The sequence below is a fragment of the Eptatretus burgeri genome, chromosome 3 (genome assembly GCF_056783735.1).
Source record: "Eptatretus burgeri isolate ZD-2024b chromosome 3, Ebu_testis_v1, whole genome shotgun sequence".
Lineage (NCBI taxonomy): Eukaryota > Metazoa > Chordata > Myxini > Myxiniformes > Myxinidae > Eptatretus > Eptatretus burgeri.
Genome location: NC_140963.1, coordinates 141,286,543 through 141,309,004, shown reverse-complemented (window position 1 = coordinate 141,309,004; position 22,462 = coordinate 141,286,543). Strand labels below are relative to the sequence as shown.

General features: G+C 54.2%; 1 protein-coding gene across 7 annotated transcripts in view; it reads left to right on the top strand.

The window, feature by feature from the left end:
- The first annotated feature begins 797 nt into the window (after positions 1-797).
- The window catches only part of LOC147031159 (transmembrane protein 45B-like), a 44,025-nt gene continuing 22,360 nt past the window's right edge, over positions 798-22,462 (top strand). For 2 of the 7 annotated variants that reach the window (XM_085875952.1, XM_085875948.1), the window contains exons 1-4: positions 10,915-11,093; positions 18,068-18,292; positions 18,404-18,616; positions 18,751-18,935. In XM_085875952.1, the coding sequence (XP_085732078.1) occupies positions 18,088-18,292; positions 18,404-18,616; positions 18,751-18,935 (603 nt within the window). In that variant the 5' untranslated portion in view covers positions 10,915-11,093; positions 18,068-18,087. Of the gene's footprint in view, positions 960-5,791; positions 10,354-10,914; positions 11,094-11,629; positions 11,654-18,067; positions 18,293-18,403; positions 18,617-18,750; positions 18,936-22,462 lie in introns of those variants that run through there. The other 5 variants (XR_015056699.1, XM_085875947.1, XM_085875949.1 and 2 more) reach the window with 4 other exon arrangements.

Here is a 22,462-nt window from a genome sequence, read left to right as displayed (position 1 = left end):
ACCGTACACCGCATGGACAGTGCGGTGTGTGAACCGTACACCGCATGGACAGTGCGGTGTGTGAACCGTACACCGCATGGACAGTGCGGTGTGTGAACCGTACACCGCATGGACAGTGCGGTGTGTGAACCGTACACCGCATGGACAGTGCGGTGTGTGAACCGTACACCGCATGGACAGTGCGGTGTGTGAACCGTACACCGCATGGACAGTGCGGTGTGTGAACCGTACACCGCATGGACAGTGCGGTGTGTGAACCGTACACCGCATGGACAGTGCGGTGTGTGAACCGTACACCGCATGGACAGTGCGGTGTGTGAACCGTACACCGCATGGACAGTGCGGTGTGTGAACCGTACACCGCATGGACAGTGCGGTGTGTGAACCGTACACCGCATGGACAGTGCGGTGTGTGAACCGTACACCGCATGGACAGTGTGAGCAGAAAATAGCTCCCCAAAGTGTGAAGTGGTTCCACTGTTGCCGTGCAGCTGTTACAGGCTTTGTCCACACGTCACATGTCCAGCGGTATTGATTGTCTAAATAAATAAATAAAACACGTTATTTGAAAAAACGGATGGACAAAGGAGAACAGCAGAACCAACAATATTCTGCCATACACCGCTCTCACTTTCACAGCTCTTTCTGTCCGTTAACGAAACCAAGGTTGAAAGCGATACTTTTAACAAGAAAATATATTTTATAAATCAACATTTATTCTCCCGCAGACAGGAAAATCATCCCTGTTGAAACCTGAAATCCACGTCCATGTTTGTTTGATATCGAGGCGACTCATTTCCTCAATGTGCTTCTCTTGCGTGCAATCTCATTCTCAAGAGACACGTGACGTCATCGCGTAAAACGTGGCATCGTGACGTCACGGCGGAGCTTGGTGGGGAGCAGAAGGAGAGGAAAAGGAGTTTTTATTATAAGAGCTTGACACAGCAATATAAGTCAAAGTAAGAGGAGGTTAATTTTTCCTTTATGTTGCAGTATCTTGTTGTTTGAAGTGAATTAACATCGGAAATTAAAATTTTCCTTGGAACACCTGGTCGTGTAAACCCACAGGTGTGCAGATGGTGTGTGCGTGACTGCGTGTGTACGTCGGGCTTAGTCTTGTCCACGTGTGCGCGTTAATACGGTTGTCTTTTCATACGGACACCTCCGATCTCGTGTACGATGATTTCCTGGACATGAGTGGATCATGATACCCCCCCCCCCCACGTGACCATCAATTAGAGTTAAATGTTTTGATTTTGATTTTTTTTTTTTTGAATTCTCTTTCAACACAAAACGTGAGGCGGATCGACATCATCGTGCTGTCGATGTGGGTCTGGAATCATTTATTATTTCTACATCGATGTTGATTAAACCCGCGGCTATTTCTTGGATATGTCCTGCTGGTCCGAGTGGCTCACTTGTCCGACGAGCGGCTCACCCGCTCCCCATGTACAGCGTCTTGTCCGAGTAGCGGCTCACCCGCTCCCCAGGTACAGCGTCTTGTCCGACGAGCGGCTCACCCGCTCCCCAAGTACACCGTCTTGTCCGACTAGCGGCTCACCCGCTCCCATGGTACAGCGTCTTATCCGACGAGCGGCTCACCCGCTCCCATGGTACAGCGTCTTGTCCGACTAGCGGCTCACCCGCTCCCCAAGTACACCGTCTTGTCCGACGAGCGGCTCACCCGCTCCCATGGTACAGCGTCTTGTCCGACTAGCGGCTCACCCGCTCCCCATGTACAGCGTCTTGTCCGACGAGCGGCTCACCCGCTCCCATGGTACAGCGTCTTATCCGACGAGCGGCTCACCCGCTCCCATGGTACAGCGTCTTGTCCGACTAGCGGCTCACCCGCTCCCCAAGTACACCGTCTTGTCCGACGAGCGGCTCACCCGCTCCCATGGTACAGCGTCTTGTCCGACTAGCGGCTCACCCGCTCCCCATGTACAGCGTCTTGTCCGACGAGCGGCTCACCCACTCCCCATGTACAGCGTCTTGTCCGAGTAGCGGCTCACCCACTCCCCATGTACAGCGTCTTGTCCCACGAGCGGCTCACCCGCTCCCATGTACAGCGTCTTGTCCGAGTAGCGGCTCACCCGCTCCCCATGTACAGCGTCTTGTCCGACGAGCGGCTCACCCACTCCCCATGTACACCGTCTTGTCCGATGAGCGGCTCACCCGCTCCCCATGTACAGCGTCTTGTCCGACGAGCGGCTCACCCGCTCCCCAGCTACAGCGTCTTGTCCGACGAGCGGCTCACCCGCTCCCCAGGTACAGCGTCTTGTCCGACGAGCGGCTCACCTGCTCCCCATGTACAGCGTCTTGTCCGACGAGCGGCTCACCTGCTCCCATGGTACAGCGTCTTGTCCGACGAGCGGCTCACCCGCTCCCATGTACAGCGTCTTGTCCGACGAGCGGCTCAACCGCTCCCCATGTACAGCGTCTTGTCCGATGAGTGGCTCACCCGCTCCCCATGTACAGCGTCTTGTCCGACGAGCGGCTCACCCGCTCCCCAGGTACAGCGTCTTGTCCGACGAGCGGCTCACCCGCTCCCCATGTACAGCGTCTTGTCCGACGAGCGGCTCACCTGCTCCCCATGTACAGCGTCTTGTCCGACGAGCGGCTCACCTGCTCCCATGGTACAGCGTCTTGTCCGACGAGCGGCTCACCCGCTCCCATGTACAGCGTCTTGTCCGAGCGGCTCACCCGCTCCCCATGTACAGCGTCTTGTCCGATGAGTGGCTCACCCGCTCCCCATGTACAGCGTCTTGTCCGACGAGCGGCTCACCTGCTCCCTAGGTACAGCGTCTTGTCCGACGAGTGGCTCACCCGCTCCCCATGTACAGCGTCTTGTCCGAGTCGCGGCTCACCCGCTCCCATGTACAGCGTCTTGTCCGACGAGCGGCTCACCCGCTCCCCATGTACAGCGTCTTGTCCGACGAGCGGCTCACCCGCTCCCCATGTACAGCGTCTTGTCCGAGTAGCGGCTCACCCTCTCCCCATGTACAGCGTCTTGTCCGACGAGCGGCTCACCCGCTCCCCAAGTACACCGTCTTGTCCGACGAGCGGCTCACCCGCTCCCATGGTACAGCGTCTTGTCCAACGAGCGGCTCACCCGCTCCCCAGGTACAGCGTCTTGTCCGACGAGCGGCTCACCCGCTCCCCAGGTACAGCGTCTTGTCCGACGAGCGGCTCACCCGCTCCCCAGGTACAGCGTCTTGTCCGACGAGCGGCTCACCCGCTCCCCAGGTACAGCGTCTTGTCCGACGAGCGGCTCACCCGCTCCCCATGTACAGCGTCTTGTCCAACGAGCGGCTCACCCGCTCCCCAGGTACAGCGTCTTGTCCGAGTAGCGGCTCACCCGCTCCCCATGTACAGCGTCTTGTCCGACGAGCGGCTCACCCACTCCCCATGTACAGCGTCTTGTCCGAGTAGCGGCTCACCCACTCCCCATGTACAGCGTCTTGTCCGACGAGCGGCTCACCCGCTCCCATGTACAGCGTCTTGTCCGAGTAGCGGCTCACCCGCTCCCCATGTACAGCGTCTTGTCCGACGAGCGGCTCACCCACTCCCCATGTACACCGTCTTGTCCGATGAGCGGCTCACCCGCTCCCCATGTACAGCGTCTTGTCCGACGAGCGGCTCACCCGCTCCCCAGCTACAGCGTCTTGTCCGACGAGCGGCTCACCCGCTCCCCAGGTACAGCGTCTTGTCCGACGAGCGGCTCACCTGCTCCCCATGTACAGCGTCTTGTCCGACGAGCGGCTCACCTGCTCCCATGGTACAGCGTCTTGTCCGACGAGCGGCTCACCCACTCCCCATGTACAGCGTCTTGTCCGAGTAGCGGCTCACCCACTCCCCATGTACAGCGTCTTGTCCGACGAGCGGCTCACCCGCTCCCATGTACAGCGTCTTGTCCGAGTAGCGGCTCACCCGCTCCCCATGTACAGCGTCTTGTCCGACGAGCGGCTCACCCACTCCCCATGTACACCGTCTTGTCCGATGAGCGGCTCACCCGCTCCCCATGTACAGCGTCTTGTCCGACGAGCGGCTCACCCGCTCCCCAGCTACAGCGTCTTGTCCGACGAGCGGCTCACCCGCTCCCCAGGTACAGCGTCTTGTCCGACGAGCGGCTCACCTGCTCCCCATGTACAGCGTCTTGTCCGACGAGCGGCTCACCTGCTCCCATGGTACAGCGTCTTGTCCGACGAGCGGCTCACTCCGCTCCCATGTACAGCGTCTTGTCCGACGAGCGGCTCAACCGCTCCCCATGTACAGCGTCTTGTCCGATGAGTGGCTCACCCGCTCCCCATGTACAGCGTCTTGTCCGACGAGCGGCTCACCCGCTCCCCAGGTACAGCGTCTTGTCCGACGAGCAGCTCACCCGCTCCCCATGTACAGCGTCTTGTCCGACGAGCGGCTCACCTGCTCCCCATGTACAGCGTCTTGTCCGACGAGCGGCTCACCTGCTCCCATGGTACAGCGTCTTGTCCGACGAGCGGCTCACCCGCTCCCATGTACAGCGTCTTGTCCGAGCGGCTCACCCGCTCCCCATTTACAGCGTCTTGTCCGATGAGTGGCTCACCCGCTCCCCATGTACAGCGGCCTTGTCCGACGAGCGGCTCACCTGCTCCCTAGGTACAGCGTCTTGTCCGACGAGTGGCTCACCCGCTCCCATGTGGCCAGCGTCTTGTCCGAGTCGCGGCTCACCCGCTCCCATGTACAGCGTCTTGTCCGACGAGCGGCTCACCCGCTCCCCATGTACAGCGTCTTGTCCGACGAGCGGCTCACCCGCTCCCCATGTACAGCGTCTTGTCCGAGTAGCGGCTCACCCTCTCCCCCTGTACAGCGTCTTGTCCCCCGAGCGGCTCACCCGCTCCCCAAGTACACCGTCTTGTCCGACGAGCGGCTCACCCGCTCCCATGGTACAGCGTCTTGTCCAACGAGCGGCTCACCCGCTCCCCAGGTACAGTGTCTTGTCCGACGAGCGGCTCACCCGCTCCCCAGGTACAGCGTCTTGTCCGACGAGCGGCTCACCCGCTCCCCAGGTACAGCGTCTTGTCCGACGAGCGGCTCACCCGCTCCCCAGGTACAGCGTCTTGTCCGACGAGCGGCTCACCCGCTCCCCAGGTACAGCGTCTTGTCCGACGAGCGGCTCACCCGCTCCCCATGTACAGCGTCTTGTCCAACGAGCGGCTCACCCGCTCCCCAGGTACAGCGTCTTGTCCGAGTAGCGGCTCACCCGCTCCCCATGTACAGCGTCTTGTCCGACGAGCGGCTCACCCACTCCCCATGTACAGCGTCTTGTCCGAGTAGCGGCTCACCCACTCCCCATGTACAGCGTCTTGTCCGACGAGCGGCTCACCCGCTCCCATGTACAGCGTCTTGTCCGACGAGCGGCTCACCCGCTCCCCATGTACAGCGTCTTGTCCGACGAGCGGCTCACCCACTCCCCATGTACACCGTCTTGTCCGATGAGCGGCTCACCCGCTCCCCATGTACAGCGTCTTGTCCGACGAGCGGCTCACCCGCTCCCCAGCTACAGCGTCTTGTCCGACGAGCGGCTCACCCGCTCCCCAGGTACAGCGTCTTGTCCGACGAGCGGCTCACCTGCTCCCCATGTACAGCGTCTTGTCCGGCCGAGCGGCTCACCTGCTCCCATGGTACAGCGTCTTGTCCGACGAGCGGCTCACCCGCTCCCATGTACAGCGTCTTGTCCGACGAGCGGCTCAACCGCTCCCCATGTACAGCGTCTTGTCCGATGAGTGGCTCACCCACTCCCCATGTACAGCGTCTTGTCCGACGAGCGGCTCACCCGCTCCCCAGGTACAGCGTCTTGTCCGACGAGCGGCTCACCCGCTCCCCAGGTACAGCGTCTTGTCCGACGAGCGGCTCACCTGCTCCCCATGTACAGCGTCTTGTCCGACGAGCGGCTCACCTGCTCCCATGGTACAGCGTCTTGTCCGACGAGCGGCTCACCCGCTCCCATGTACAGCGTCTTGTCCGAGCGGCTCACCCGCTCCCCATGTACAGCGTCTTGTCCGATGAGTGGCTCACCCGCTCCCCATGTACAGCGTCTTGTCCGACGAGCGGCTCACCTGCTCCCTAGGTACAGCGTCTTGTCCGACGAGTGGCTCACCCGCTCCCCATGTACAGCGTCTTGTCCGAGTCGCGGCTCACCCGCTCCCATGTACAGCGTCTTGTCCGACGAGCGGCTCACCCGCTCCCCATGTACAGCGTCTTGTCCGAGTAGCGGCTCACCCTCTCCCCATGTACAGCGTCTTGTCCGACGAGCGGCTCACCCGCTCCCCATGTACAGCGTCTTGTCCGACGAGCGGCTCACCCGCTCCCATGTACAGCGTCTTGTCCGAGTAGCGGCTCACCCGCTCCCCATGTACAGCGTCTTGTCCAACGAGCGGCTCACCCGCTCCCCATGTACACCGTCTTGTCCGATGAGCGGCTCACCCGCTCCCCATGTACAGCGTCTTGTCCGACGAGCGGCTCACCCGCTCCCCAGGTACAGCGTCTTGTCCGACGAGCGGCTCACCCGCTCCCCAGGTACAGCGTCTTGTCCGACGAGCGGCTCACCTGCTCCCCATGTACAGCGTCTTGTCCGACGAGCGGCTCACCTGCTCCCATGGTACAGCGTCTTGTCCGACGAGCGGCTCACCCGCTCCCCATGTACAGCGTCTTGTCCGACGAGCGGCTCACCCGCTCCCCATGTACAGCGTCTTGTCCGATGAGTGGCTCACCCGCTCCCCATGTACAGCGTCTTGTCCGACGAGCGGCTCACCCGCTCACCAGGTTCAGCGTCTTGTCCGACGAGCGGCTCACCCGCTCACCAGGTACAGCGTCTTGTCCGACGAGCGGCTCACCCGCTCCCCAGGTACAGCGTCTTGTCCGACGAGCGGCTCACCTGCTCCCCATGTACAGCGTCTTGTCCGACGAGCGGCTCACCTGCTCCCATGGTACAGCGTCTTGTCCGACGAGCGGCTCACCCGCTCCCATGTACAGCGTCTTGTCCGACGAGCGGCTCACCTGCTCCCCATGTACAGCGTCTTGTCCGACGAGCGGCTCACCTGCTCCCATGGTACAGCGTCTTGTCCGACGAGCGGCTCACCCGCTCCCATGTACAGCGTCTTGTCCGACGAGCGGCTCACCTGCTCCCCAGGTACAGCGTCTTGTCCGACGAGCGGCTCACCCGCTCCCCATGTACAGCGTCTTGTCCGACGAGCGGCTCACCCGCTCCCATGTACAGCGTCTTGTCCGAGTAGCGGCTCACCCGCTCCCCATGTACAGCGTCTTGTCCGACGAGCGGCTCACCCACTCCCCATGTACACCGTCTTGTCCGATGAGCGGCTCACCCGCTCCCCATGTACAGCGTCTTGTCCGACGAGCGGCTCACCCGCTCCCCAGCTACAGCGTCTTGTCCGACGAGCGGCTCAGCCGCTCCCCAGGTACAGCGTCTTGTCCGACGAGCGGCTCACCTGCTCCCCATGTACAGCGTCTTGTCCGACGAGCGGCTCACCTGCTCCCATGGTACAGCGTCTTGTCCGACGAGCGGCTCACCCGCTCCCATGTACAGCGTCTTGTCCGACGAGCGGCTCAACCGCTCCCCATGTACAGCGTCTTGTCCGATGAGTGGCTCACCCGCTCCCCATGTACAGCGTCTTGTCCGACGAGCGGCTCACCCGCTCCCCAGGTACAGCGTCTTGTCCGACGAGCGGCTCACCCGCTCCCCAGGTACAGCGTCTTGTCCGACGAGCGGCTCACCTGCTCCCCATGTACAGCGTCTTGTCCGACGAGCGGCTCACCTGCTCCCATGGTACAGCGTCTTGTCCGACGAGCGGCTCACCCGCTCCCATGTACAGCGTCTTGTCCGAGCGGCTCACCCGCTCCCCATGTACAGCGTCTTGTCCGACGAGCGGCTCACCCGCTCCCCATGTACAGCGTCTTGTCCGACGAGCGGCTCACCTGCTCCCTAGGTACAGCGTCTTGTCCGACGAGTGGCTCACCCGCTCCCCATGTACAGCGTCTTGTCCGAGTCGCGGCTCACCCGCTCCCATGTACAGCGTCTTGTCCGACGAGCGGCTCACCCGCTCCCCATGTACAGCGTCTTGTCCGACGAGCGGCTCACCCGCTCCCCATGTACAGCGTCTTGTCCGAGTAGCGGCTCACCCTCTCCCCATGTACAGCGTCTTGTCCGAGTAGCGGCTCACCCGCTCCCCATGTACAGCGTCTTGTCCGACGAGCGGCTCACCCGCTCCCCATGTACAGCGTCTTGTCCGACGAGCGGCTCACCCGCTCCCATGTACAGCGTCTTGTCCGAGTAGCGGCTCACCCGCTCCCCATGTACAGCGTCTTGTCCAACGAGCGGCTCACCCGCTCCCCATGTACACCGTCTTGTCCGATGAGCGGCTCACCCGCTCCCCATGTACAGCGTCTTGTCCGACGAGCGGCTCACCTGCTCCCCAGGTACAGCGTCTTGTCCGACGAGCGGCTCACCCGCTCCCCAGGTACAGCGTCTTGTCCGACGAGCGGCTCACCCGCTCCCCATGTACAGCGTCTTGTCCGACAAGCGGCTCACCCGCTCCCATGTACAGCGTCTTGTCCGAGTAGCGGCTCACCCGCTCCCCATGTACAGCGTCTTGTCCAACGAGCGGCTCACCCGCTCCCCATGTACACCGTCTTGTCCGACGAGCGGCTCACCCGCTCCCCCTGTACAGCGTCTTGTCCGACGAGCGGCTCACCCGCTCCCCATGTACAGCGTCTTGTCCGACGAGCGGCTCACCTGCTCCCTAGGTACAGCGTCTTGTCCGACGAGTGGCTCACCCGCTCCCCATGTACAGCGTCTTGTCCGAGTCGCGGCTCACCCGCTCCCATGTACAGCGTCTTGTCCGACGAGCGGCTCACCCGCTCCCCATGTACAGCGTCTTGTCCGACGAGCGGCTCACCCGCTCCCCATGTACAGCGTCTTGTCCGAGTAGCGGCTCACCCTCTCCCCATGTACAGCGTCTTGTCCGAGTAGCGGCTCACCCGCTCCCCATGTACAGCGTCTTGTCCGACGAGCGGCTCACCCGCTCCCCATGTACAGCGTCTTGTCCGACGAGCGGCTCACCCGCTCCCATGTACAGCGTCTTGTCCGAGTAGCGGCTCACCCGCTCCCCATGTACAGCGTCTTGTCCAACGAGCGGCTCACCCGCTCCCCATGTACACCGTCTTGTCCGATGAGCGGCTCACCCGCTCCCCATGTACAGCGTCTTGTCCGACGAGCGGCTCACCTGCTCCCCAGGTACAGCGTCTTGTCCGACGAGCGGCTCACCCGCTCCCCAGGTACAGTGTCTTGTCCGACGAGCGGCTCACCTGCTCCCCATGTACAGCGTCTTGTCCGACGAGCGGCTCACCTGCTCCCATGGTACAGCGTCTTGTCCGACGAGCGGCTCACCCGCTCCCCATGTACAGCGTCTTGTCCGACGAGCGGCTCACCCGCTCCCCATGTACAGCGTCTTGTCCGATGAGTGGCTCACCCGCTCCCCATGTACAGCGTCTTGTCCGACGAGCGGCTCACCCGCTCACCAGGTACAGCGTCTTGTCCGACGAGCGGCTCACCCGCTCCCCAGGTACAGCGCCTTGTCCGACGAGCGGCTCACCTGCTCCCATGGTACAGCGTCTTGTCCGACGAGCGGCTCACCCGCTCCCATGTACAGCGTCTTGTCCGACGAGCGGCTCACCTGCTCCCTAGGTACAGCGTCTTGTCCGACGAGTGGCTCACCCGCTCCCCATGTACAGCGTCTTGTCCGAGTCGCGGCTCACCCGCTCCCATGTACAGCGTCTTGTCCGACGAGCGGCTCACCCGCTCCCCATGTACAGCGTCTTGTACGACGAGCGGCTCACCCGGACCCCAGGTACAGCGTCTTGTCTGATGAGCGGCTCACCCGCTCCCTTGGTACAGCGTCTTGTCCGAGGAGCGGCTCACCCAGACCCCAGGTACAGCGTCTTGTCCGAGGAGCAGCTCACCCGCTCCCCAGATACAGCGTCTTGTCTGATGAGCGGCTCACCCGCTCCCTTGGTACAGCGTCTTGTCTGAGGAGCGGCTCACCCAGACCCCAGGTACAGCGTCTTGTCCGAGGAGCAGCTCACCCGCTCCCCAAGTACAGCGTCTTGTCCGACGAGCGGCTCACCCGGACCCCAGGTACAGCGTCTTGTCTGATGAGCGGCTCACCCGCTCCCTTGGTACAGCGTCTTGTCCGAGGAGCGGCTCACCCAGACCCCAGGTACAGCGTCTTGTCCGAGGAGCAGCTCACCCGCTCCCCAGATACAGCGTCTTGTCCGATGAGCGGCTCACCCGCTCCCCAGGTACAGCATCTCTCTCCTTTTCTCTTTCTCTGTCTGTCTCTCTCCTTTTCTCTTTCTCTGTCTGTCTCTCTCTCCTTTTCTCTTTCTCTGTCTGTCTCTCTCTCCTTTTCTCTTTCTCTGTCTGTCTCTCTCTCCTTTTCTCTTTCTCTGTCTGTGTCTCTCTCTCCTTCTCTTTCTCTGTCTGTGTCTCTCCTTCTCCCTGTCTTTCCCTCTCTCTCCTTCTCTCCTTCTCTTTTTCTGTCTGTCTCTCTCCTTCTCTCCTTCTCTTTCTCTGTCTGTGTCTCTCCTTCTCTCTGCCTCTCTGCCTCTTTTTCTCTTTCTCTCTGTTTTCTCTTTCTCTCTTTCTCTCTTTCCTTCTTTCTCTGTTTCTCTGTTTCTCTGTCTCTATGTGTCTCTCTATCCACACTAATCCACATACGTCCCATCCTGATTGATAAGACTGACTACCTGTAGTTTCTGACAACCTGGTGGAGAAACTTTATCTTTTATCAAAGGAAAATCAGAATGTGTGTTCATCGTTGTTTTAGGTGTGTTTTGTGAATCCATGCCTACATAGTCCGCATCGACAGGTGGATGAATAATTCAATGGAGTCTTGTACGTCGGCGAGGTGGGCAGGCGAGTGGGCGGATTATTTATGGGCACACCAATTTACCTGTACCGCCAGTAGGATTTTAAGAAACAGGTGTTTCACTCACCTGGCTGTCGACACAGTCACCAGGGTGGAAGCTTGGGTGTACAGGTAACCTTTTTTGAAATGGTTTTGATGTGTTTAAGAATGCTTATTACCAGTTGTCAGCCCTTGATTTTGTATGTAATTGGTACGAATCAAATTTCCAGTTCATTTGTGCTGTTCAAACACCTGCTTGAGAAGCTGCTGCTATCGAAGAGTAATCCATCTCAAGTTGGTATTCGATGCTGAAATCGAGAGGGCGATGAAGGGTTGAAAAGAACAATTCATATGTGTTTTGTAGACAGCAAGTTGGACAATGTACTGCCTGAAGGTTTTGGGTTTTTGGTTTTTTTTTTCATAAACAACTAGATTTATTTGTTGAGTTTCTCATTTCCTCTTCCTACTGATTATTTTACGTGTGCCCACCTTGAATGTGCTTGCTTCACTGGTCATTTGAGAAGTAGGGTAGTGTACATATGAGATGAGGGAGAGAGGTAGAGAGGTGGAGGTGTTTGTGTTTGTGCACGCGCTGTGTGCCAATCCACTCTCTCGTGATTGCAGTTTGCACTTTGCCTCTGCTCATCGTGTTTCCTGCCCCACCTAGGTTCTCTTCCTCTTCAGATCGCAAGGTAGGGGTTGCAGGAACTGGCACATCGATGTGAACTTCACGTAGCCACGTTATACCTACGTCGACACCTGATGGTCCCAATTCGACGATTGATCTACTGTCGGTTAAACTCATACCCATGTAGCCATTACAGTAGTGCCGTTTGGGAGGTGGCCTGTCATGGTCACGTCCCTTTCTTCGTTGGTTTGAGCCATTTATTTTATTTTATTTTATTTTTTTGTGAACAATTTGTGTCTGTTGAGGACTTGGGTGTGGCATATAGTTATGGTGTGTTTGTATTTATTTTCGACTTGAATTGTGTTATTCTTTTAAAATGTCCATCACTTGTCACGTGCTGTGGAATGTTTCATCTGATGTTATCTTTCTCTTGGTCGGACAACTTGCGTCTCTTGGAGTTCATCTTTCAAAGGGCCGTTCGAGTTTAGCTCGTGCTGTGCTTTCCTATTTATCCATCTTCTTGTTCTTGCTTATGGCAGCTTGGCTGCCGGGTAACAATCACTTTGTTGGGGCTCAACTATGCCGCTGATGTAGTGCCCCTGTAGCAGTACACTGGTACTCATTTCGCCGACCTCAGAAGGATGACAGGCTGAGTCAACCCAACCTGGTATTAATTCAGTAGCCAACGGGGCTCGAACTCAGGACCCCAAGATCTCGAGCCAGCCACCCTAACCACGAAGTTAGCACCAGGCTTACTATTCTTCTATGAAGCTACTATATCCATCCTCCCGGCTACCACCCTCATCCACTCCCACCGGCTACTACCCTCATCCCCCCTCCCCCACTGGTGACTATCCTCACCACCTTTCCACAGACTACTACCCTCACCCCTCCATCCCCACCAGTTGCTAATATCCTCAACACCCCCCCAATCCCCAACATGCCAAGCATAGATTCCATTTCTGTGCAAGGATTTTTTTTTTTCGTCGTGATGAGCTCCACAAAGTTCAGGTTAGTTTGACCTTTACCCAATGTAACTGAGTCCACCGACCTTGTACTTTCGTTTGTTGATCTTTTGATGCCTGCTTGCCAGAGTGTGCCCCAAAGGGTGTCCACTGTTTCAGAGACATCTTTGTGGACGTACTACAAATGATCAATGACCTTTTTTTCCCCCCAAGTAAATATATCCAGCACACCTTCTGTAAAGAAACCTGTTCCCCCAATGAGGTGTGGCTCTGAAATGTAATTCCACTGTGGAACTTCCATGTGACACAGGTGGTTATTCATGTTGCTGGGAAGATCACATGAATGTCACACCAAGGTTTGAAATGTCAGAGAGGAAAATGTTATGCAATACCTGCACTTGCTTCCTTTACTTGAAGCACAATTACCTTCAAGTAGAACCTGTTGAACCAGTGTTAAGTAGTTGTAATAAACAAGAATTTAGAGTTGGGAAGAATGACAGTGATGTCTTTCAGATGACCTCGTAAGTGATAATCAACTCCTTTCTCATGTGAAATGTCCTGTCTCTTTCAGCTGCTCCTCAATTGTTACTGCTCTTCATTTGTGCTTTGTAGACTCTGACATGTTACACAGAATGAAAATGGGCATTGTCTGAGGTTAGTTTTATAGTGGACAACATACGGGTGTTAGTTTTTTTTGAGGAAGACATGCGGGCGTTAATCTTTGTGGAGGTCGACATGCGGGCGTTAATCTTTGTGGAGGTCGACCTGCAGCGGGTTAAGCTTTGTGGAGGACGACGTGCGGGCGTTAATCTTTGTGGAGGACGACCTGCGGGCATTCGTCTTTGCGGAGGACGATCTGTGGGCATTGGTCTTTGCGGAGGACAACCTGCGGGCGTTGGTCTTTGCGGAGGATGATGTGCGGGCACTGGTCTTTGCGGATGACAAGCTGCGGGCGCTGGTCTTTGCGGAGGGCGAGCTGCGGGCGCTGGTCCTTGCATAGGACGAGCTGCGGGTGCTGGTCTTTGCGGAGGACGACCTGCGGGCGTTGGTCTTTGCTGAGGACGACCTGTGGGTGCTGGTCTTTGCTGAGGACGAGCTGCGGGCGCTGGTCTTTGCGGAGGACGATTTGCGGGTGCTGGTCTTTGCGGAGGACGATTTGCGGGCGCTGGTCTTTGCGGAGGGCGAGCTGCGGGCGCTGGTCTTTGCGGAGGGCGAGCTGCGGGCGCTGGTCTTTGCGGAGGGCGAGCTGCGGGCGCTGGTCTTTGCGGAGGGCGAGCTGCGGGCGCTGGTCTTTGCGGAGGGCGAGCTGCGGGCGCTGGTCTTTGCGGAGGGCGAGCTGCGGGCGCTGGTCTTTGCGGAGGGCGAGCTGCGGGCGCTGGTCTTTGCGGAGGGCGAGCTGCGGGCGCTGGTCTTTGCGGAGGGCGAGCTGCGGGCGCTGGTCTTTGCGGAGGGCGAGCTGCGGGCGCTGGTCTTTGCGGAGGGCGAGCTGCGGGCGCTGGTCTTTGCGGAGGGCGAGCTGCGGGCGCTGGTCTTTGCGGAGGGCGAGCTGCGGGCGCTGGTCTTTGCGGAGGGCGAGCTGCGGGCGCTGGTCTTTGCGGAGGGCGAGCTGCGGGCGCTGGTCTTTGCGGAGGGCGAGCTGCGGGCGCTGGTCTTTGCGGAGGGCGAGCTGCGGGCGCTGGTCTTTGCGGAGGGCGAGCTGCGGACGCTGGTCTTTGCGGAGGGCGAGCTGCGGACGCTGGTCTTTGCGGAGGGCGAGCTGCGGGCGCTGGTCTTTGCGGAGGGCGAGCTGCGGGCGCTGGTCTTTGCGGAGGGCGAGCTGCGGGCGCTGGTCTTTGCAGAGGGCGAGCTGCGGGCGCTGGTCTTTGTGGAGGGCGACCTGCGGGCCTTAGTTTTTGAGGAGGACGCCCTCGGTCAGGCCAGCTTAGATCTGTGACTTGCTGCAGGTACCATGTAAACCTCTTTCATGGACGGGTTGGCAGCAATTAAACCGTCTCCCCCACCAGGTTCCTGGGTGAGGAGGGTGTATGGATGTGGACCCCCAGCAGGATTAAAAATAAAACCTGTCGAAGGGCAGAGGATGTCCTTGTGAGCCAGCGGCCATCCATTTCTCATGTCCAACTGTTTCTGTGGACATCCTGATGCAGTTGCTTTACTTCGTTTAGGAGGTTTTTGGCAGGATTTGCATTCCAGCCACCGTAAAACCCTTCATTCCGCAAAACAGAAAAATTTAAAGAAATCTGAAAACCAACTCCGTGGGAGTACCTCCTGTGCAGCTGCCTTTCTCAAGGCAGCTCACCGGGTGATGGGATTGGGACAAAGCCTTCAGGACCCCCACTCTTTGATGATGGGAGGAAAACCACGGGGTAATCATCCCGGGTCAGGTTGCAGTGGTGTGTGTCAGGGTGGTGCTGAGGTGTCATCCACCAGACGGAGGTCTCCTTGAGTTAACCTGAGGCGGTCCCTTCAGGTGGGTGCCTGGAATGTCCCATCTGAAAGAGAGTTTGACCACCTGTCTCTGTTATCATCTGAGATCAAGCGTTTGAACATCTGTATTGCAGCACTCTCTGAGGTTCGGAGATCGGATCGTGGTGAGATCAAGGGAAGTGGTTAAACCGACCATTGGTGTGGTCGCGCTGATGGTTACCATGCCCAAGGAGTGTCTGTAAGTGTGTCCAAAAACCTGACTCCAATGATAATTGAGGTAACACCGGTCAACGAGCGTATTGTGAGACTAAGGATGTGTCACTCCTTGGCTGTCGTTTCCCTGGTCTCTGTTTATGCTCCGACTGAGGTGATTGATTTCACCGTGAAGGATGCAATCTATGCTGTGCTCGCGTCTGTGGTTGATCAGTGCTCCAGGCGAGATGCACTTCTCGTGTTGAGGGATTTCAATGCATCGACTGGAACTGATCGAGATGGTTATGAGACGTTTGTTGGTCCCTGTGGATCTGCAACTGTGTACCAGAATAGCACTAAATTTCTTGACTTTGCCCAAAGTTCCTTTGAAGACGTCATGGACATAGAGTGGCTGGTTCATGGTTTCAGCACACACAGGCTCATCGCTGTTCTTGGTATTCCAACGCTGGTGGTGTGGCAATGGCGATTGACCATGTGCTCGTTGATGGTTGCTGGAGGATGTTCCAGAACTACAGGGTTGACCAGAGTGCTCAGTTCCTCAATACAGACCACCAGATTGTTTTAGCAACTCTGAAATTGCTGCTAAAATCCAGGAGAATGGTACCATCCCAGCCGAGGCTGGATGTTGGCAAGCTCGAGGATGAGAGTGCAGCTGAGGAGTTTGCGAAGAGGCTGAATGGGGCTTTGTGGAGTCTGGGTGCTTTTGGAGATCCTGAAGGGTTGTGAAGTGCCTTTTAGACCACCATCCTTGATATTGCCGGTGGATGTCTGGGAACTCACCAGAGGGCGAAGAAGAATGTTGTCCCTCAAGGGACACTGGATATCATTAACCAGAGTCGCAGGGCCATGCTGAATGGCAGAGCTGAGCTATTCATTGAGTTGAGGCGTCAAACTGTACATGCGCTGTGGATGGACAAGGAGGCCTGTATGTGAGGAATCTGTGAGCGGGTAGAGCATCACCTGTGGTCAAGTGACTCTTGTCATGCTTACAGCGGAATTTGTGCATTGCGTTCCTCTGAGTCCATCCCTTGGTGTGCTGCAGTTAGAGCGGTGAGTGGTGGGTTCTTGACGGGAGTCCGAAGTGAAGGCCAGCTGGGCCGGTTACTTTGAGCAGCTGTCCCAGGCTGATCCACCAGCTGTTGAGTTGGACGTCAGGGATGTTACTACCCCTATTGCTGACCCTCCAATCAACTGTGGTCCACCTTCGTGATCTCCAAACTTTTTGTTGGATGTGCCCATCTTCTTTAAAATTTATGATTTATTTATATAAATTCTCAGAGATGTGCATGTGTCAGTCATGCTCACGGCCTCCTCTCAGTTTTGCTTTATTGCTGTGGTGGCTGTGTTTTTCTTGCTTGGCTTGATTGATCCATTGCAATTATTGATCTGAATATGTTGTCTGGCCCCGAAGGGTGTTCAAGACTATTGCAACGGCTGTCTGTGTCTGTGTCTGTGTCTGTGTGTCTGTCTGCATCTTTATATTTTCGCTTTTAAAATGTTTTTATCGGCAACTGCTTGACCGACGTCGAACATTAAACACAGGAGCCATTCCCCATGGGGAATATTTTTATTGATAACTCTGACATCATAGGTCACATGGTATGGCAGCCATATTGGATTGAAGAAAAATATTTGGATGTCTTTTTCAAAGAAAACAAAACTTGAAACTTGGCACATGTCATCAACTCCTCATGGGGTATAAAGGGTGATAACAATGACGTCATCAGTGAAGTGGTATTCCAGCCATAATAGGTTGAAGATAAATGCTTGTACCAAAAATCTGAAACTTCATATATCTCATCCACGACGCGAAGTGAGTGATGAATTTAATCTACGACGTCGTCATCTCCAAAATACCAAAGGTCACGTGGTCTGGTGGCCATTTTGGATTGAAAATAAAATAATGACAAAAATCTTCTCCAGAACCGGTTTGCAGATCGATGCGAAACTTCATATTATCGACTGGTCACAGGGAATATAATTTGATTATTATTGTTTGTTATTTTTCATATTCACCCTCATTGACACAATGAAGCCTTCATGTTCACAAAAGTAGTTAAATATCCTAATAATCAACCAATAAAGCAAGATAATGGCAATGTATGCAGCATAATAGGGTGCATGGTTGATGCAGGTATATTGGGCCATAACAGTAGCCGGTCATAATATAGCGTGTTCAGTTAACGATATTTTTGTGCAGAATTGACATGCGAGGTCAGACTATAGTGCCGTTCTCGTTGAAATGGTTACTGTTTGTGCTTTTCTTCAACTCGCCGACCTCGTCATCCTCTCGGGCAAATGCTGATGAACACCCCCCACCCCCATGTTTGTTTTTTGCCCCCCCCCTACCCCCGGATTATCATGATCTTTTTTTCTTTTTTTTGCCTACTGATTTAAGTGTACCTGGAGCCAAAGTCAAGGTGATGTAACATATTCAGGGTAACTTGAAATTACTCAGGATTTTAGCAGTCTGCACTTTGTGCTGAATATCATTAATTTATCTTGAACCTGTCTCACCTATCTTGTATTTTATTTCTTTTCTAAATTTGTCATGATAGAACCCATTATCGAAGTGATGTGCAACAGGATGGTTAAACTGGGTGTCCCAACTGCTTGCATGAGTTGGACTTTTAGATCCCTCACTGTCTTTTTGACAAAGAGTTGGCAAGTTATCGCTGGCACCTTGAACAAATTACAAATTCCTTCCCAAACGTAGAGGGCACTACATCAGTGGGATTTAGGGCTCCCTGCCGCGATGCGATGCACTCCATGCAGCGACGCACACAAACTAATGAAAAGATGTAACACTCGGCTAATTTCTGCCTCATTTTATTTTATAATACCCATTGCTCTTGTTCTCACCTCCCCGACCACAGTTTTGGTGTCTTCCATTTCAATGGCAAATTTCAAGGGGCATGCACTTCCTGGAAGCTTTTTCTTCATTTTTGGGTTATGGTGGGCAATAAAATACCCACTGAAGCATGCAAAACTACGGCGGAAGGATTCTGGGGCACATGGAGTTGGGAGTACTACCTGTCTCACCAACTTCCGGCGAATCGAACTGGTGGAGGGGATCGTGAAAACGGCATTTTCATTCATCGGTGAGATTTGTGGAACAGCTGTTCTTGGTTCATGAGTACATTTCCAAACATGCATATAATTCAAGTCTGTTGGCAAGTACTTTTGTTGAATATAGTCAATGCTATCCTCAGGGATGATGGCCGAGCAGTTTGTACCAGATGGACCACATATGCGTTTATATGATCGAGATGTGCAAGCTTGGGACCACCTCATGAATTGGCAGCACACCACTATGTATCTCTTCTTCATGCTGTCCGGCCTAGCAGACATACTCACATATGGCACACGCCTTGGTCCGCCAGCCCTCGACCGCCTGATGCTGTCTATTGCGGTCTTCGTGGAAGGTCAGTTGGTTACATACAATGGAAGTGTCATCGGGATGCATTTGATATATATGGTCTTCGGTCATGCCGATTACATCCAGGCATATTGAAGAGGTGTTTTATTGTTGGTGTAATAGTTGGTTCCCTTTGCGTAGGCCTGCTCTTTGGTTATCACCTGCATGGCCGTGCCTCTCTGGACGTCCACATACACTCCCTGCTGCTCTACGTTGTTTTTGGAGGTGCTGCTGTCGTCTTCCTAGAGGTGTTCGTGCCAAATCGCCCGTCCCTGGAGCTCATGCGGAGCAGCCTCGCATTGATCCAAGGGACTTGGTTTTACCAGGTATGAGCACGTACATTGGTATTTTGGAGATGAACTAAAGGTTTGAGAGATATTGCATAAAAGGCAATTTACTCTTGCTTTGTTTGTGTTGAAAAAGCAATGGGATAATGCTGGGGGAATGAGGTGAGCTGTGAGGCTTTGCTCGTCGCCCCCATCAAGGCCTGTTCAGCATTGCACTTTGTGTCCTTTAGCTGTATTTCCATGAATTATAAGTCTTCTAGTGATCTTCAAATCGTCTTCTAGTGATCACAGTTTCATTTCGACAGTGATCCAAAGCTCTTGGAGGGGCTTCTTCCTATGTTTATATCTATCTGTCTGGGTCCTTCCCTGACATCTTCGTTCACACATTTCTTTCTAATTTTCATTTTTATTTTATTTTACTTTTTTTATTTATTTAATAATTCTCTTTATTGAGTCTAATTCTTGCTTTTGCTTCTCTTTCATCTCTCTATTCTGCTCATTTTTTTTTGTCTCTCTCTCTCGAAAGAGAAGTGACTTTTTTTTTCAGAAATTTTTCTGGGAGGCTCACTTGGCTGCACCTGGGATGGGCTTGAGGGTTGTGGAGTCGCGACTGAAACCCGAATCCTATCCAGGTTCCTCCTGATGACTCCAACTTTGCTCTTTACGTCTTTGAGTTCCTTCTTCATCTTCCGTTTCATTATGTAGGACAAAAGCATTGGGAGACACTGCACTTTTACATGAATTCCAAGGACGCCAGGAAAGGATAAACAAATCGAAACAGTAACTTGGGATCCCAGCAAATGGAGCAGTAGACTCAAAAGGGAAGACCAACAAGACCAACTTGTAATTACAACTGACTCAAAATGAAGAACCCGTCTTGCTGGTGAAGGCTTGTGTCGATCTGTGTTGGCAGACAGGCAGAACTATAACGGCACTCGGTAGAGCGCATACCTCCACCAGGCTGAACGGTTTTCGATTTGTATTCTCCTGATAGGCCGAATCTGCATCCGGACCATCACCAAAATCTATTCACCTTGTTCTCGTCACCTCGCCAAGTCATCCACCAAGTTTCGTCCGAAACCGTCCATAACTTTTTGAGATATCCCTCTAATATCGTTTTAACCCCGTCACTCAATGGTGACGAATTGGTTTAAAATTCTTGTATTTGTATTCAGATCCTCACCAAAATCGAATCAATTCGGCCTGGTCTCACACCCAACCAGCTCCAGCAATTCTGTGTGAATATGTCCAAGACTTTTTGAGATATTTTGCTCATAGACAGACAGAAAAACAGGGTGAAAACATAACCTCTGTCCACTTTTGGTGATGGAGGGAACCATGAACAAAATCAACAAGACATTGATCATATCAAGGTGTGCGAACTGACCTGGGAAGCAAGTAGCTGATATTTCGGGTGGTAACTTTTCAGGGATTATTATTATTCACACCATGGCCACTGGAGGTGGCCGTTGGCGATAGAAAGCACAGTCTCTTAAAATGGGTAGCCCACCAACAGCCCAAAACTTCAAGTTATCCACCCAGGTTATGGCGTGATGACCAATCCTGTTCTTCCCCTCCATCAATCCTTCAATACAAGCTAACGATATACTGGCATGTCTTCTTTTCCAGCAGCAATATTTTGCCACCTTCCTCCTTCTGATGACTTCCAGGAGACCATCATCCTCTCGAACTCCCACTCCACCATGAACCCATTCGTTTGTTTTCTGCTCCATGCAGGAGACGCTCAGCATTCTCCTCCAATTCTATCATTCAAAAGAGCCAATACACCTTTCACCTTCTCCTCTAAGAGTCGAACTTTTGCGGCCATTAAGTGGAATACTCTAAACGAGGGATTTCACGAGCCTTTTTGCTTTTTTCCAAATCAAATCTTCACGGATGGGCAACAATATCATCTTCTGGATGCTAGTTATGGGCAACCTGAGCTGTGAGTGATAGTGGGAGTGTATATATATATATATATACTCCACTCCAAATAGTGGGGGTGAGTGACGATTCTGAGAAAGTATTTGAACGTTGGTGTCGATGTATAATTGGGAGAGTGGTTTGGGAGGAAGGACAGCTGGTGGGATACTGTGCTGGTCATGGTGATGGCCTTGGATTTAGCAATCGTTCGTTAATTTTGTGTGCAGCCTGTGGTTGCTGTTTGCATCGTTGCCTGGAACTTGGCTGCACTGCTGATGCAGTGCCTCCTGTAGGACAGGGCAGGAATTGGAATTTGGCCAGGGTGCCGGCGATAACGCGCCTACTCTTCGTGAGGGACACCGTCGGATCTTTAACATTCACAAACTGATGCAGGCAGACAGAATACCCCATTTAAGTTCCATCTGAGGGACGGCACACCCCAGTATGACACTTTGTTGGTGGGCCGAGATTCAAACCCAGGGTAGACAGATTAAAGGTGAATGTGCACCCCCAGGCCATCTTGCCAGCCCTGATTTGGTGGCGAGCTATTCCTGATCCCAAAGCTTCATTCAGGCTTTGTCTTGCACTGGGCACGTGTTCACGGTCAGTGTCCAGAAGGATACACTTGAAAAGAAGTACTCTCATGAAAAAAAAAAAAACTTTTGCTCAAAACTCGACATTTATTTTAATTATTGTCTCATCATAAAAATGCAATTGAATGAAAAGCAGACATTGCATATTATGACGTCATGATCAAAAACAAATCAATGTCTCTGACGTGTTGAACAAGGTTTGACATGGACGTGACCTTCGATCAGAATTAGGGTTTTTCCATCAGATGAACATTTACCTTCATCATCTCGACTCTGTGAATCACTTGTAAAAAAAAAGATTTATTCTCCGACATATTGGATGCCCATTGTATACCGTGGAGAATTTCCCCCGGTCAAAAAGCATGTTCCCGAGTCTTGAAAACATGCATTGAGTGTCAAAATTCAAACAGAATGATTGGGACTATGGATAATTATCTGATACTTGGGATACCATTGCAATTCTTGGTTCATGAACGGTTAAGGAGAGAAGAAGCTTCTCCGATGACGAATGATTACAGTAATTCGGTAATCATCAAGTATCCACCGCGGGAACAAAATGAATGGTACAAACTAGTTTGACGTTGAACACTGCGGTCAACATCAGCTGTGGTCTGAGGAATATCGGGTGATCCCACATTCCGAGACCACATCTTCGGTTATATACACCTTAACACAGATGAAAAGCACGATCGCTTTTGATGGGAGAGGGTGTTGTTAGGGGTGGGGCATGCCAGCTGCCCCCCTCCTCCGCTGGATGCACTCCTGGTTTATCAGAAACGTTTCTCTCACATGATGTTTCTGACTCTGCCTCTCCCCAGTTATTCCCTTCTCTACTTTGACAGGCCCCTCCTTTCCCACCCTCCCCCCATCCGGAGGCGGTGTTGCTGTGCAGGTCAAGACCTCTATTGTTTGTTGTCCTCACTAACCCCTCCAAGCCCTGTGGAATACCTCTGGCTGCATATGTTTGTTTGTGTGGTATACAGTCCACCCAACGATGACTCTTCTCAATACACCTCGATTTCATCGAACACAAATCCATTCAAATTCACC